The sequence below is a fragment of the Aquarana catesbeiana genome, linkage group LG02 (genome assembly GCF_042186555.1).
Source record: "Aquarana catesbeiana isolate 2022-GZ linkage group LG02, ASM4218655v1, whole genome shotgun sequence".
NCBI classification, from domain to species: Eukaryota; Metazoa; Chordata; class Amphibia; order Anura; family Ranidae; genus Aquarana; species Aquarana catesbeiana.
The window spans coordinates 131,375,324-131,392,877 of NC_133325.1; the positions used below are offsets into that span (position 1 = coordinate 131,375,324).

General features: G+C 42.2%; 1 protein-coding gene across 6 annotated transcripts in view; it reads right to left on the bottom strand.

The window, feature by feature from the left end:
- The window catches only part of PARP4 (poly(ADP-ribose) polymerase family member 4), a 570,213-nt gene that overhangs the window by 537,578 nt on the left and 15,081 nt on the right, over positions 1 to 17,554 (bottom strand). For all 6 annotated transcript variants that reach the window (XM_073613478.1, XM_073613479.1, XM_073613476.1 and 3 more), the window contains exon 2: positions 8,781 to 8,913. In XM_073613478.1, the coding sequence (XP_073469579.1) occupies positions 8,781 to 8,912 (132 nt within the window). In that variant the 5' untranslated portion in view covers position 8,913. The remainder of the gene's footprint in view (positions 1 to 8,780; positions 8,914 to 17,554) is intronic.

Here is a 17,554-nt window from a genome sequence, read left to right on the forward strand (position 1 = left end):
ACTACAGCAACTAAAAGTTTCCATGGGGCTCCCAATTCTCACTTCTGAAGGCTCAATAGAGTGACATAAGTGCTAAGGAAAGGTGACTATATACCGCTGGGGATGAGGCCTGAAAGCAAACTGATTTCTTTAACCTGCATGGAATAAAATGCAGGCTTGATTTAAAGCTCTGCATGATGGTAATTAGATTTTCTGTTATTTTTCGTGTTCAAGTATTTTATTAAAGATTATCAGAAAACATTGAATGTAATGAGTAAAGAGAAAAATTTTACATCCTAACATTAAGATAATCTTATTACAGGAAAGTAGATCTCTAGTCACATATGACTTTATGGACATTGACAATTTTGTAGTTAAGAATTAAAGTAAGACAGATCAATGCAGTAAATTAATAGTTATCTATCTAAACAACAATCTACTATAATCTACTATATATATATATATATATTTATACATTTATGTAGAGTCGCTAGTAGATTTGGTGCTCTTTTCAATAGTGGAATATTATGGTTAATCTACTGCTGATTTGGGGCCTAATATCAGAATATTATTATGGTCAACCAACTATAGTGGAGTTTACCTGAATTAAAAAGATAATATGAAAAATAAGGAGGGGAAGGGGTTTACAACAAGGAGGCGGAAGAAAGCAAGTAGGAAGAGGGAGGGATAGGAGGTCCCCGAAGGTAGGTTACTCCCAGAGGGTAAATATATATCTTCACATTAAATCCTCATCTACCATGGTAAAAGTACTTGGTCTTCGAAGTCTGGTGGCAAGCAAATGTTTAATCCATGGTTTCCATAGTTTATTAAACTTTTTTAGACTGTTTTTATGTAAAGCTTCCATCTTTGCATGTAACAGAGTTTGGTTCATTCTAGGTTTGGTATCGGCTAAATTCAGAACAGGTGTTTTCCAAGCTTTAGCTATAGTCTGTTTAGCAGCTGTTAAGAGCTGAAATAAAAATGTAAACCGATTTTGTAGTAGAAATTCCGGTCTTAAGTTTAGAAGGGCCAATGCCGGGTCAGGTGTAATAGTGCTTTCGAAACATTGCTGAGGCAAGCATGAAAATAGATTTCCAAAATTCTTGTACCTCTGGACATTTCCACCATATGTGTAAATGTGAACAGCCGCGAAAACAGGAAGCCAAATGACCCGGAACATATTTAAAGATTCTAGCTAGAACTAAGTACCATCCTGTGAGTACCTTGTATACAGTCTCAACTGCTGTTACATTTGGTGACGAAGATTTTGTTATGGACCATATCTCAGACTATTCGGCTGCATCAATAGTACGACATAGATCATTTTCCCATTTGGCCACATAAGAGGGTGGGGATGCATCAGGTTTAGTAAGCAATTGAGAATAGAGTGATGAAATCCTCCCCCCTACAATTTTTTTCGAAAATTGACAGTTTTGTCATAGAAATCTTTGTATTTAGAGAGGTAGTGTAGAAATTTTTATTTAGTAAATATTGAAATAATTCAGATTGGGGAAGCCCATAGGATTTACATAACTTTGGAAAAGGTAATATTGATGAATCTGAAACCAAATTGTGTAAGCATGAGATACCAGCCTTTGACCAGGCTCGGAAGGTTATGGGGGAGGTCCATGCTGGATAGAAGGCCAGATTTTTGTGGAATGAAAAGAGTGGGCTATGTAAAGACTGTAGACCATACATACAGTTGTGCTCATAAGTTTACATTTTTCAGTAAATTCTGCAAATTCTTGGGCTATCTTGCATGAACTGCATATTTGAGATCTCCCCAGAGTGGCTCAATGATATTGAGGTCAGGAGACTGAGAGGGCCACTCCAGAACCTTCCTTTTATTCTGCTGTAGCCAAAGAGAGGTCGACCTGGCCTTGTGTTTTGGATCATTGTCATGTTGGATGTCCATGTACGTCCCATGCGCAGCTTCCTGGCTGATGAATGCAAATGTTTCTCCAGTATTTTTTGATAACATACTGCATTCATCTTGCCATCAATTTTGACCAAATTTCCTGTGCCTTTGTAGCTCACACATTCCCAAAACATCAGCGATCCACCTCCGTGTTTCACAGTAGGAATGGTGTACCTTTCATCATAGGCCTTGTTTACTTCTCTCCAAATGTAGCATTTATGGTTGTGGACAAAAAGCTAAATTTTGGTCTCATCACTCCAAATGACTTTTGTGCCAGAAAGTTTGAGGCTTGTTTCTCTGCTGTTTGGCGTATTGTAAGTGGGATGCTTTGTGACATTTGTGTAGTAATGGTTTTCTTCTGGTGACTCAACCATGCAGCCCATCTTTCTTCAAGTGCCTCCTTATTGTGCATCTTGAAACAGCCACACCACATGTTTTTCAGAGAGTCCTGTATTTCACCTCAAGTTATTTGTGTTTTTTTTGTTTGCATCCCGAACAATTTTCCTGGCATTTGTGGCTGCAATTTTAGTTGGTCTACCTGACCGTGGTTTGGTTTCAACAGAACCCCTCATTTTCCACTTCTTGATTAGAGTTTGTCTGCTGCTTGGCATTTTCAATTCTTTGGATATCTTTTTATATTCCTCCCCTATTTTATACAGTTCAACTACATTTTCCCACAGATCCTTTGACAAATCTTTTGCTTTCCCCATGACTCAGAATCCAGAAACCTCTGTGCAGCACTGGATTAAAGATGCAAGGGTCTGTTAGGAGTCCAGAAACTCACTGACACACACACACTAATTACAAGCAAACAGATTACAGGTGAGGATGGTTACCTTTAATAGCCATTCAAACCCTTTGTGTCAACATGTGTGCATGTTATCAGGCCAAAATCACCAGGGTATGTAAACTTTTGATCAGGGTCATTTGGGTAGTTTCTGTTGCCATTATGATTTAAAAAGAGTAAACACAGTTGATTAATAATAAATGGCTTCAGCCAAACACTAACCATCAGTGAAAGGAAAGTTTTTGTGTTATTCATATTCTCTGAAAAATTGCCAAGAAATCATAAATTCTGCCAGGGTATGTAAACTTATGAGCACAACTCTGTAGTTCTGTGTCTATCCCATAATGATAAAGAATGTTTAGTGATCGGGTTCAGAAGGTTCTTACGATCCCTTGGACCTAACCATAATATATTTGATATCGGGAAAGGGTCAGAGTCCACAGCTTCTAATTCAACTCAGAGGGGGGTTTCAATAGTAGCTTGATATTTTGACATTTGTGCCACTTGAGCAACCTTATAATATGTCATGAAATTAGGAAAACCCAAACCACCCCGCAATTTGGAGAGATATAAGGTTTCTTTAAGCAATCTTGGTTTAATTTGTCCCCAAGTGAATTGTATCGCTCTCTGCTGTATAATTCTTAAAAAATAAACCAGGATGTGTATAGGGAGAAATCTAAATAAATATAAAAAATTCGGAAGAATGGTCATTTTGATTAAATAGATTTTCTCGAACCAGGAAAGTGGAATAGATTACCATTTTGACAATAAACTCATGGTTTGTTTCAATAAGGCTGGATAATTGGCGGAAAATAGGTCTTTGTGATCTGCGGTGAGCTGGATACCCAAGTAAGGCAGACTGTGTGTAGTATTTAAAAGGAAATGCCTCCCTAACAGTACACATTTCCTTATCAGATAATGAAATATTCAATGTTGTTGATTTCTGCATAATAATTTTAAACTATTACTAAACCCACAACAGTAAAATCTGTCTGTATATGCAGCATAGCATGCTTGTTATTCTCACTGTGGAACTTAAGGGGTTAATCCTCTGCATTGTGTAAAAAGGCTGTTTTATCCTGTATGCACAGATTCTGCCCCTCCCGCACTGTCTATCTGGGGAAGACCAGCTAACACAGGCAGGGTAGCCAACCTGCACATGCTTGCAAACCCTGCACATGCTTGCAGATTTACTTGTTCTCAGAGCTAGCCAGGTCACGTGATATTGGCATCACACATGTGGGTGTATATGCAGGCTGAAGTGGAAATCTCCTAACTGAATGCTCAGCACTGGAGAAAATGTGCAGTTTATCACTGACCGTGGTATACAGATCAGCCAAAAAAGGTATATAGTGGCAATATTTTAATGTAAAAAGAAGATTTATAAGCTGTGGGCACAGATGAACTATTTTCATATTACTGGGTTTAGTAACACTTGACCTAGACCTGAAATGGCTAAAAACCTGTTTAGGATGTTCGTAAGACTAGGGATAGAGATTTGTGGGGAGGATAAGTATAAAAAATATCATCTGCAAATAAGCACAACTTATGATGTTATCCACCTAGTTCTATGCCTGTAATGGAAGGATCAGTTCTAATTCTCTGATCCAATGGTTCAATAAGCAGGGCGAATAGAAGAGGAGAAAGAGGGCAAGCTTGTCTTGTGCCCCTTCCTATAATAAATCCATCTGATTTATAGCCCGCATATTTAATATATGCTTTAGGTTGATTGTATAATGCAGTGATCCATTGTAAGAAATGAGGGCCAAAGCCCCATTTCTGCAGAGTAAAATGCATATAAGACCATGATATAGAATCATAAACAGAAAAGTGCAACGCTAAAAAAATGCATGAAAGATCTTAGCAAGAGTGAAATCCCACCATGTGACTTAAAACATAAAACAGTGAACAAAAAAATATATCACATGAAAAATTCAAATGGACAAACAGCATATATTGCAATTGCATATGAAAAAAATAATCTAAAAAAAAGTCCAGAGATATTCGATCCACAAAGTAGATGAAAAGCACCCATCCAAGAGAAAAACGCCAGTAGAAGATCCACCATAAAGTGAGTGTGTAAATTCTGCTTACCAGACGGCGATGACTGCTATTACGGCAGTCTCGCCCAGCATAGGGATTAGGGTCTCCCAAAACCAAGGGTGCAATACAGGACCGGCAGCTCTAACAGTCAGTCGTTACACATTGTCGTTCACCATCTCTGACGATTTTGTTGTCTTGTTGTCACTCCTCTGGCTATGTCTTTTCTTATATCTCTTACCTCCCCTCCTAATGAATCGGTTGTTGATCTCAGAAAGTGTTCAAAAAGATTTCTGTTACTTGCTCACACCCTTCCTCAGATAAAACATGATATAGAATCAAATGCGGGATGGAAAATGGGATGGAATGCGACGTGTTTTAGCAAAGTGAGATAAAAGGACCACCCAATGTATATCATCGCTGGCTTGCCGAACAGGCATAAAACCTACTTGGTCATGGTGTACAAGATTTCCTATAAATATATTCAATCTAGTAGCAAGAACCTTAGCTAGAATATTGATGTCTAGGTTCAACAGAAAAATAGGATGATAATTAGACCAAATTGTATCATCGGTGTGGGGTTTGGGAAGCATGCATATTATTGCTGTCAATATTTCCTGTCTAAAAGACTGACCTTTGAGGAGGGAATTGAAGGCATTGACTAAAACAGGAGATAAAGTTTCTGTGAAAGAAAGAAAATATGGAGCAGAGAACCCATCAGGTCCCGGTCTCTTATTAAGTTTTAATGTTGTTATTGCATTGAGCACTTCATTAGCTGAGATCTGATCTTCTAGCAAGTCTGCTTGTATTTGTGATAATGAGGGGAGAGAGATATGGGAGAAAAAAAATCATCTGCCTTAGTGGTATCCAGCTCCTTTTCAGGTGAAAATGTCGCCAAGTTTGATCTAAACTTTTTAGTATTTTCTCAGGGTCATTAGAATATACATCTCTTGTTAATTTTCAGGCGTATTGGTTTAGAGCAGTGGTTCTCAACCTCTAGTGCTGTGACCCCTTGATAAAATTTCCCAAGTTGTGGGGACCCCAACAGTAAAATTATTTTCGTAGCGTGGGTTGTCAGTCCCTTCCACTCGTACAGTATTAAAACCCCTTATGGTACATTCTAGGATGAACCACTCTTTCTCTTTGTTCTCCTTTCTTTCCCTTTTATCTCTCTCTATCCTAATTTCTTGTTCTTTCTCTTATTTTTTCTCTCCGTTTTTCTTTGTTCCTCCTCCTCTTTTCCTCTCCCTTACATGTATTCTCTATTTTTTCTCCTTCTCTTACTCCTTGGTGGGGGTGGGGTGTGTGTGGGATAAGTGGCAGTGCTGGGGGCAGGGCCGGCCCAAGACATTATGCTGCCTGGTACCAGGAATAAAATGCTGCCCCCCCCCCCCCCCAAAAAAAAAACACCCAACAAAATGCCCCCACATCCATTATTTTATATCATGATAACTAAAGTGGACCTGTCATGGCTCTATACATGTATATAGGAGTATAAAGAGGACCTGTCATGGTTGTTTACATGTATAGGAGTATAAAAACGACCTGTTATGGCTCTATTCATGTATAGGAGTATAAAGAGGACCTGTTATGGCACTATACGTGTATATAAGTATAAAGTGGACCTGTCATGGCTCTATACATGTAAAGGAGTATAAAGAGGACCTGTCATGGCTCTATACATGTATATAGGAGTATAAAGAGGACCTGTCATGGTTGTTTACATGTATAGGAGTATAAAGAGGACTTGTCATGGCTCTATACATGTGTATAGGAGTGTAAAAGGACGTGTCATGGCTCAATACATGTATGTAGGAATATAAATAGGACCGGTTATGGCTCAAATCATGTATAGGAGTGTAAAGAGGACCTGTCATGGCACTATACATGTAAAGGAGTGTAAAGAGGACCTGTTATGGCTCTATACATGTATAGGAGTATAAAGAGGACCTGTCATGGCTCTGTACATGTATGTAGGAGTATAAAGAGGACTTGTCATGGCTCTATACATGTGTATAGGAGTGTAAAAGGACATGTCATGGCTCAATACATGTATGTAGGAGTATAAAGAGGACTTGTCATGGCTCTATACATGTGTATAGGAGTGTAAAAGGACGTGTCATGGCTCAATACATGTATGTAGGAATATAAAGAGGACCTGTCATGGCTCTATAAAAAGGACCTGTTATGGCTCTATTCATGTATAGGAGTATAAAGAGGACCTGTCATGGCTCTATACATGTATGTAAGAGTATAAAGAGGACCTGTGCGTGGCCAGCGGCCGCAATGTCAGCCGGCCACCCGCGATCGCTCCATAGAGAGCCAGAACGGGGATCTGTCAATGTAAACAAACAGATCCCCATTCTGACAGAGGAGGAGAGACAGATCTGCTGTTCCTAGTGATTACGAACAGAGATCTCTCTCCTCCTCCAGTCAGTCCCATCCCCCAGTTAGAAACACCGTATTGCAAAAATATATTATTGAAGTGCAATATTTCTATTATTACATTGTTATATATAATAAAATAGTTCAGCTCAACATAATGCAGAATCAGTGGGAGCTCTGAGCAAGTCACTTGCCAACGTCACCTGCCTTCAGATGCGGATTGTCACTTGCTGCGTCACCTGTCACCAGATGTGGATTGTCACTTGCCACATATTGCGGATTGTCACTTCCCACGATGTCACCTGCCACACAAGGCGGATTGTCACTTTCCACGATGTCACACATTGGGGATTGTCACTTGCCACGACACCACCTGCCACACGTTGCGGATTGTCGCTTGCAATGATGTCACCTGCCACATATTGCGGATTGTCACTTGCCACGACATCACACATTGTGGATTGACGCTTGCCATGATGCCACCTGCCACACGTTGTGGATTGTCACTTGCCACAACGCTATCTGCCACACGTAGCAGATTGTCACTTGCCATGTCACCTGTCACACATTGCGGATGATCACTTGCCACAACGTCACCTGCTGGCTGGCGGGCCACATGTCCACATGCAAAGATGCCAAATAGGCTTTACTCCATTGTCCAATCCCAGGCCTTTTCTCCTATCAACAGAAATTGGCCACCTATTTATTCACTGCAGCCAAACGGACGATAGCTAGGGCTTGGAGGAATCTGGCGGTCTCATTCATGGAAGTGAAGAGCACCTTAATGACTCTCATGACTAATGAGAAGATGACTAGTATCATCCATGACTCCCATACTAAATTTCTTAAGGTATGGGGTCCCTGGTGGTCTTACGCTCTTCCGACCTTGCACCCGACCAGCCTAGGCCTTCCAATTTGATCTCCTCTGCCCCCTGGCCTGGGGGAACCCTCTCCCCTTCTCCTCCTTTTCTCTCTTCTTGTTCTGGGATCTCCTCTCATTTCCCACTTCCCCCTCTGCCATCTAATCCTTTCCCCGTTCTCTCCTACTTATTCTTTATTTTTTTTTGTTTTGCGAGTTTGGTTTAAGATTTATTTCCCCCGATTTTTGTGGACTGTCCACACCCAAATCCCTGAACAATTCTGCTCAAGCACCTTGTGTTGACCCCTGGCTTTGAGGAGAGGGTCATTGCGGTTCGATAGTTCCTCATATAAAACTTGTTTATATGTGTATCCTATGTTGGACTATGTCATGCTCACTGTTCATATCCCCTGCGCGGGATTATTATAGATATATATCTTTATTGTTTATTTCAATAAAAATATTGTACCAGAAAAATATAAACAATGCAGGAGTAGCAAAACTGTATTGTGGATGGAAAAGGAGTTGGAAACTGCGGTAAGATCTCACCACTGGAGTTCACTGTAGAGAAACACAGAAAGCCAATGGGCGACACAACTCACTAGATTCAACCTACTGTTGAAAAATAACTTAAAAGGGCTAATCCTTTAAATGCTAAAATAATTCTGCAACTTGGGGCATTCTAAAACAAGGGCCAGAGTTGTTTACTGGAGGACATGAGCTCTCCTAGAACAGTTGCTATACATCTGGCCATGGCAAGAAGTCATCAATACATAACAAATGGTGTCAACGCAGTCAGTTGCTACACATACCTTTTCATTGATAGCAAAGGAAATAGCTCCTCCATTGGAAGTTATGCTGGTCTTGAGGTTAGCCTTTTCTTTGGATGGTAAAGAGTTGACTTTGAGGAAGAAAACACACTCTGAAAAGATGCCTACACCCATCCTAGAAGGGAAAAAAAAGTCTGTTACTGTACCTAGAACAAACTTTGCATTTTTCCTTTTAAAGTGAGGTAGAGATAAAATATTAAGTATGAATAATTCTGGGACATGGAACTGTGAGCTAATTTTTACTGCTTTGTAAAAAAAAAAGAAAGAAAAAAGGAGGGTTATTTTCTTTTTTTTACAGATTTCAATGGTTGAGGGAGAGAGGGAGAGAGAGATTTTCAGCACCTACACAATGCAACAGTCAGTGGAGTGGAATTACCTCTGTAACTGCTTGTAAGAGATATTCTTCCCAGTTCTCTACTGACCACTAATGTAATGGTCATTCCACTGATCAGCAAATTTTAAGGGCACTACTCTGACCATCAATGTGAACAAGGCATTCTTCCCATTGACCCCTTGTTTGGAGGAGTTCTTCTCCTACTGACCATAAATGAAAAAGCATTTCTCCACTAGCCATGAATGTAAGGGGTCACCACACTCTCAAGCCATGTAAATGGCACTTCGCTTAAAGTTATGGGTTGATTTTGGGCTGAGTCATCTGTTAGCCTTTTATATCTTTTTTGAAATTTAGTCAGATCTTCCACTCTATGATCCTTGCTGTTGTCAGTCTATCAGGGAACTGGAGCTTGCAAAGCCATGAGAAAACAGATTACATTTTATTATCTATTTACAATAAAATAAATTGGTTTTGGGTGAATTTATTTTGGCTGACTATTTCTGATGATGGTGTCATACTCTAATGCCCCGTACACACGGTCGGATTTTCCGATGGACATTGTCCGATCGGAGCGTGTTGTCGGAAATTCCGACCGTGTGTGGGCGCCATCGGACATTTTCCATCGGATTTTCCGACACACAAAGTTGGACAGCAGGAGATAAAATTTTCCGACAACAAAATCCGATCGCGTCAATTCCGACCGTGTGTGGCCTGTTCCGACGCACAAAGTGCCACGCATGCTCAGAAGAAATTCCGACACGGGACAGCTCGTTCTGGTAAACTTAGCGTTCGCAATGGATACAGCACTTTCGTCACGCTGCAATGTTAAAAATGGTTTAATACAGCGCACTTTCTTCTTCTTTATAATGTGACAAGAATTAAGTCGTTTTGCTGCTCATATTCACACACACTTCTCACAAACTTTTATTTGTGTTTTTTTAGTGGGATTCCCTCAATATATTGTTATTAGTTGTCACATCTGACAGTTTTATATTTTTTATGGGTTTTTTTTTTTGTTTTTAAGCCTTTTTTTTTCTTTAATGTTTGGATTTTTTCCAAGGCTGATCTTTGTTCAATGTTATTTTTATTTTTACTCCAGAATATTTTTGTGTGTGTTTTGTGTGTCAAGTTACCCCAACACCATTGATATCTTTTATTATTTAATCTCCAGGAGATTGTTTGGTGTTGGTGTCCCTTGTTCATTTCACATTGTATATTAGAAATGTACCTGAATCCTCACAAACAAACTGTCATTTTTGAAGTAAAACACATAGGAGAGTATAATTCAAAACAAAAATCCTTTATTAAAGGGATCAGAACCAAACAAAGAGGAAGGCAACACTGGATCAACAGCAGAAATTAGTGAAGCCTGGGACCCCCACGGCAGACATCAATTCTTAAACATCAAAATTGGTGGCCTGAGGAGTCCATATATAAGGGAGGGCAGTCTGGTCCGGGATTCACAGAGACTCGGATAGCAGCAGATGACATCTGTGTCCCCAGGCTGTGGTACCACAAGAGGCTGCATCTTTTGGCCGACCAGACTGGATCCAAGGCAATCACTGTCTGGTCTTCCTTACACACTTCCTTCCGGGCTGTGGCTGTGCTGTTGGAGATGTGGCAGGAGGAGGAGTAGGACCTGGAGGAGGAGGAGGAGGAGGAGGACTGGGAGGACCTGGAGGAGGACTGGGAGGACCTGGAGAAGAGGGAGGAGGAGGAGGAGGACCTGCAGGAGGAGGAGGAGGACCATCCCAAAGCTGTGTGTGAGGTGTAATTTGGCCCCTCATACCTTTCTCCAGAGCCTCTGATATGAGGGCCTGACACATGGCTTTTTGGCCCTCCTCCATCCTCTGCATTTTATATGCTATGAATGTAGCAATGTTCTCCTGCCTGGTCTGTGGTGCTCCCAGGACCTCTGTAGCCCTCCAAAAGAATCTGATAGCCGCCTCCTCTAGGGCACTCGTCCTACTGCCACTTTCTGTTTTCAGGGGGGGTGGAGGGACCTGCAGATCAGCCAGCCGGCTCGGCCCGGCCACCTCCTGGCTGAGACTTCCCTGTGTATGAAAAAAGGACATAGTTGTAATGTTTTGCATCATCAATCACAATCATAAATTAGTACTCCCAACTAACATATAGTTCACATCATTGATTGGACAAGCAGAAATATTTAGAGGAATGCTATACCTGGCTCAATCTGGGCTCCTCCACATATGGCCTAGAAGGCCCAGGTTGGGCGTCAGAAGCCTCAGCCGGGGGGGAAGGAAGCGTGGAAGGAAGACTGGAGAGGGATGGCCTGGGTTCAGTCTGGCCTGCCAGAAAATGCAGCCTGTCGTAGTACAACATCCTGGGGACATAGATGTCATCTGCTGCTCCGGATCTCTGTGAATCCAGGACTTTCTTGCGCTCCCTTAGATATGTGCTCCTCAGGCCACCAATTAATATCTTTAAATAGGTGATGTCTGCCATGGGGATCACCTGCTTCACAATTTCACACAATTGCTCCAGTGCTGCCTTCCTTTTTGCTTGGTTCTTGAAATGGGGGTGGGTAATCTCCCACAGACAGGGCAGCTCCCTTAGCATATCAATGAATAGTGACATGAAGTCAGTATCTCTCATTAAGATATCCATGTTCACTGCAAGACACAACACAAGACAAAGCCTAATGTCAGACCAAACTCTCCTAATCTTGTTACAATATAGGCCTCAATCTAGAAGCAGTATAGGCCCAAGTTTGTCTCTTACCTTCGTTCTTACGATCGGCGCGTCCAATGCTCCTTCCTCCGCTCACAGATCGTACGTAATACGCACGCGTGTTACGCTTTATACACACTGCGCATGCGTGTAACTCCGCCCGCCCCTGACGTTCTTTCTAGTCTATTCCCCGCCCCTTTTCGTTCAGCGCAGTGGGGGAAGAGCATGATGGCGGAGTTACAACAGGTGCGTGATAATTCTAACAACGAGGAGGAGGAGGAGGAAAGCCCGGATCCAGGCACATCCCGATCCAGAAGGAGACGTTTTAAGGCCACAAATATGTCGTTTGGGGAGATGTTGGAGATGGTAGACATCATGAGGAAGTCCGACTATGACGGAAAATATGGGCCTTACCCCAACCCCAACATCCGAAAGGCCAAAATCATTGGTAAAGTGGTCAGGAGTCTTGAGCGGAATTTTGGGGTACGAAGGTCTAAAGATCAGCTCAGGAAGCGGTGGTCGGACCTGAAGATGAGAGAGCCAGAGCAGTACCGAAAGATCCGGAGAGTGCTGCAAAAAAGTAAGTAGTTGTGCTGTGTTCATATTCTGTCTGTCTTTATTCCGTTCGTTCTGCTCCATATGCTTTTAGTAATTGTAACGTTTAAAAAGGTCAACTTTAATGTTCATGGGCCCATTATTCGTTCGTATCAAACATTTTTCTTTCGGCCTCTAGAACACCATTGTTTAGGCCATATGCATTTTCCCACATTTTTTTTGGGCCTACTTGGATGCCAAATATTTTTTTGTGTAGATGGGTTTGTTACTAGAATGAAATGCAAACTAGATTGTGTGTAAGGAGAGGACACTGAGCAGCTGTTTTCACATCTGGACACTGGAGCACTAGTGTGGGACCCCAGAACACCATTTTTATTAGGGGGGGCACACAGGTGCTCCAGTGTATACTATAGGGGGGGTTACATCTGTGAAGCTTGTACCAAACAGGTAAAGTATTGCAGCTTGACAAAGGGCAATAAAAAAAAGACATCTTTGAACTCGGCTAAAATAGAAAATTGTACCCCACTTCCAAGCAATGTTTCCTATTTCTAGTTCTGCCATCAAATATCTGTGTGCTAATTATACCATTTTTGTTTTACATAGGGGAGAAAAGACTCGGAGGACACTCCTCATCCCAGGAGACCAGAGACCCCCCCCCTCTGGAAGAAGGGGAAATACCAACCCAAGAAGCTGAGCAGGAGGAAGAAGAAGATGTGGTGGAGATTGGCACCACAACAGGTGAGTGTCTGCGACCACAGGCTCAGGTAAAAGAGATGGATGGTGGCAGATTTTTGAGACCTGTTTTTTTTGTTCTTTATCTCTTTTTAGGTGATAGTGATCCAGAACGCTTTACATCTGAAAGTGCCCAGATACTGATCGGGGAGATCATGGGGTGTAATCTCCAATTGCAAAACATCCAGCAACAAATCAGTGATGTTATTAAAAAAAATAATAACATCATTGATGTTTTGGGGCGAATTTAAACCCCACAAAATCACCTGTTTTATCTTACAAAAATTTTTACAATGTTTAGAAAAGCCAAATTTGGAGGATGCACACAGTGTGCCAACATGTGCTATCTGCCATCACGGGAGATCAATGGACGCGTTTTGGGGGTGCAACCCCTTCCTTAATTATAAAGTAGCGTTGAGGAAGGGCTTGCTCCCCCAAAACACGTCCCTTGATCCCCCCTGATGGCAGATAGCACATGTTGACATTGGGAAATTTGTGTGCATCTTCCAAATTTGGCTTTTCCAGGGGTGATTTCCCCCCATCTGAACGCTATATCAAACCCAGTTCCTAAATACTGATGTCTGATATAGCTTTCAGGTTTTACCACATGTGAACTTTGTAAGTTCAAGTTTTTTGGCTTTCTTGTTGGTTTTACACAGGCCTGTTTTATCTGAAATGGATATTTCGATTTTTGATAATGCCCCCCCAAAAATTGTTATACAACAAACATGTTGTTTTGTTTTAAAAACCTTTGGTAAATGCACATGTGATTGTGCAGGTATAAAAAAGTGCCTTACTCAAGAATGTGTGGATTATTGTCTCAACACTACAACACTTTTGGGGTGATGTAATTGCTGTTTTATGCAAAGATGGGGGTTATTTCCTAAGGGCAAATACACTTTGCACTACAAGTGCAAGTTCAGTGCAGTTGCAAGTGCACTTGTAGTGAAATGTGTTTTTGCATTTAGGAAGTACCAGCCAACACTATTCTTTATAAGGTTACCCAATCACGACATTTTCTGCACTCAACACATTTCTGTCAGGGTCAGCTCAAACAAACACAAGCAGTAAATGTCCACCAAGAATTGCTTTTGGTTGTTTTTTATTAGAAAAAGGTGTCACAGATTGTCTGGCATATTGATAGCCCCCCTACCCGCAAAGAACTCCAGGTATCGTAACCGGACATCACGGGCACTCAGGGAGGGCAAGCCAGGACGGCCGCTTTCAAGCGCCGTCATTGTTGATGTATTTGGTATTCCGGCCTCAGGCCCAACTGAGCCAGCATAGTTGGCTGAATGTTTTCTTAAAAAATTATGGAGAACACAGCACGCCAGTATAATATGGTTCAGTTTATACTCCGCCATATGGATGGGTGTCAGAAATAGTCGGAACCGGCTGGCCAGGATTCCAAATGTGTTCTCCACCACTCTTCGGGCTCTGGCCAGCTGGTAATTAAAAACCCTCTGTTCCGGGGTGAGGGTCCTCATCGGGAATGGCCGCATCAGGTGGGCCCCCAGCGCAAACGCTTCATCAGCAACGAACACAAATGGGAGACCTTCAACATTGTCCTCTGGAGGTGGCAAGTCCAAGCTGCCATTCTGGAGACGCCTGTAGAACTCCGTCTGGGTGATCACTCCACCATCGGACATCCGGCCATTCTTCCCCACGTCCACATACAAGAAGTCGTAATTAGCCGACACCACTGCCAACATCACTATACTATTAAACCCCTTGTAATTATAATAGTACGACCCCGAGTTGGGTGGTGGGACGATGTGGACGTGTTTCCCATCAATTGCCCCTCCGCAGTTAGGAAAGTCCCACCGCTGGGCAAAGTGGGAGGCCACAGTCTGCCATTCCTGTGGCGTGGAAGGAAACTGTTGAGGAAAAAACAATAAACATTACTATTTTTTCACAGAAACATGGCAAGCAGATTAGACACAAACATTATGGGTCAACCTCCAGATAGCATTTACTAAGGGGAATTTTTACAACAACAAAGTATAAGGTACACCTATCATATTCCCCCTCCCCCCCTCTCATGGTCCATTTCTAACATTATAGGGGGGGGGGGAACTCTTGGACAGGTAACCCTCTTCACTTCATTGAGAGATGAATGCCTAAATACAGGGTATTACTTGGAACAGCCCCTCCTTAGTTACACTATTGGCAGACCACTGGACAGGTAAGAAGTGTCATAATACAAAGATATAAATACACACTGTACACATTTGAGGACATTTGAACATTCTGCTATTACCTATCAAGATAATAATAGGATACAAGAACTTTAAACAGTACCATTGGAAAGTAGACAGGCAGGCCCTTGCACTACATGCTTTGGGGAATTCATCCATAAATCTGACCAGTAAAGAGATGGGTATAGTGTGTATGGGTTTGGCAAAGTCAGCAGATAGATGATTGAGGATAATGAATTGGGATCAGCTGACTTAGCAGTTGGGGGGGGGGGGTTACAAAAAATTTGGGGACACCACAAAAAAAAGCCTCTGGCCCTCTGCCTGAATTTAAATCAAAAATAACATTTCCAAACATTTTAGGGGGTGTTTGGGGTAAAGCACTACTATGGAGCTGATAAAATACATTGTTAAGTGACTACATGAGGTGAATATAGGGCAGGAGACACCATGCTGGGGAGGTTATTGAAGGGCAAATATGTATGAAGGACCTAAAATAATAATTACCTAAAAATCCAGCATGCATGAGAACAAAGGGGACATTTACAGCATATTACAATCATGGTAATTAGGGAATGAGGAAAGAAATACAATATATTATCAAACATTCAATACAATAAAATGTGATATAAAAGGATAAAAATCTTACCTTCATATACTCCTTCTGCAGGACCTGGATGATGGCAGAACAGGTCTCTGGGATAATGATCCCCAGAGCCTGGGGGGAGATGCCTGTCGAGAACTTCAAGTCCTGCAGACTTCTCCCTGTGGCCAAATACCGCAAGGTAGCGACCAACCTCTGCTCCGGAGTGATGGCTTGCCTCATGCAGGTATCCTGCCTGCTGATATAGGGGGTCAGCGAAGCCAACAAACGGTGAAACACGGGGTCCGTCATCCTGAGAAAGTTCCTGAAATCATCAGGATTATTCTCACGGATCTCACGGAGCAAAGGCATATGACAGAACTGGTCACGCTGAAGCAACCAATTCTTGGTCCATGAACTCCTCCCCACCCTGTTCATGGACTGGACTTGTGTCAAGGTCAGGACCCCAACACCAAGCCCCCGCACAGCACGAACTCTACGAGGAGTACGCATCCGAAACATGGCTAGAAAACGGTCGGCTGCTCAGAACGAACTAACAGAACGCACTGAAGAACAGCAAGGCCTGTGATGAGCGACCTGAAAAACAGCAACGAGCAGGCAAGATCACACAGAAAACTCCGATACGAACTGACTGCACGCACTGAAGAGCAGATACAAACCCACAAGCACAAACTGAACGTCAGAAAACGATCTGAAAGCCACGAGTCTGAAAAAGCGCGAATCGTCTCTCACCAAACTTTTACTAACACGAGATTAGCAAAAGGAGCCCAAAGGGTGCCGCGCTTGGTTCTGAACCGGCCTTTTCTAGTCTCGTCGTACGTGGTGTACGTCACCGCGTTGTTGTCGATCGGAAATTCCGACAACTTTGTGCGACCGTGTGTAGGCAAAACAAGTTTGAGCCAACATCCGTCGGAAAAAATCCTAGGATTTTGTTGTCGGAATGTCCGAACAAAGTCCGACCGTGTGTACGCCCTATAAGAGTCATTTACAAACTATATCAGCATTAAACCGATACAAGATCTTTGTTATGGTCTCCATGGTGTGGCAAAACATTAACTGGAACAGATAGCTTTGGCAAAAAGCCTTTGACTCCAGTGACAATCAAAAGAGTGTGAATGCCAGCAGCCACACATAAAACAACTACAAACTGTACAATTCTCAACAGCCATCCATTCCTACGTGTGAGCTTTATTCAGCACTGGGAAGGGCCATATAGTGAAGATTACACAAATGGGTACAAAAGGTAAGTATTTAACATGCCAGGCAGCACTCAGAGGGGTGGGGGGATCTATTAACATACAATATCTCACAAACGTGAGTACACCCCTCACATTTTTGTAAACATTTTAATATACCTTTTCATGTGAGTGTACAGCTTGTATAACAGTGTAAATTTGCTGTCCCCTCAAAATAACTCAACACACAGCCATTAATGTCTAAACCGCTGGAAACAAAAAGTGAGTACACCCCTAAGTGAAAATGTCCGATTTGGGTCCAATTAGCCATTTTCCCTCCCTGGTGTCCTGTGACTCGTTAGTGTTACAAGGTCTCAGGTGTTAATGGGGAGCAGGTGTGTTAAATTTGGCATTATCGCTTTCACTCGCTCATATTGGTCACTGGAAGTTCAACATGGCACCTCATGGCA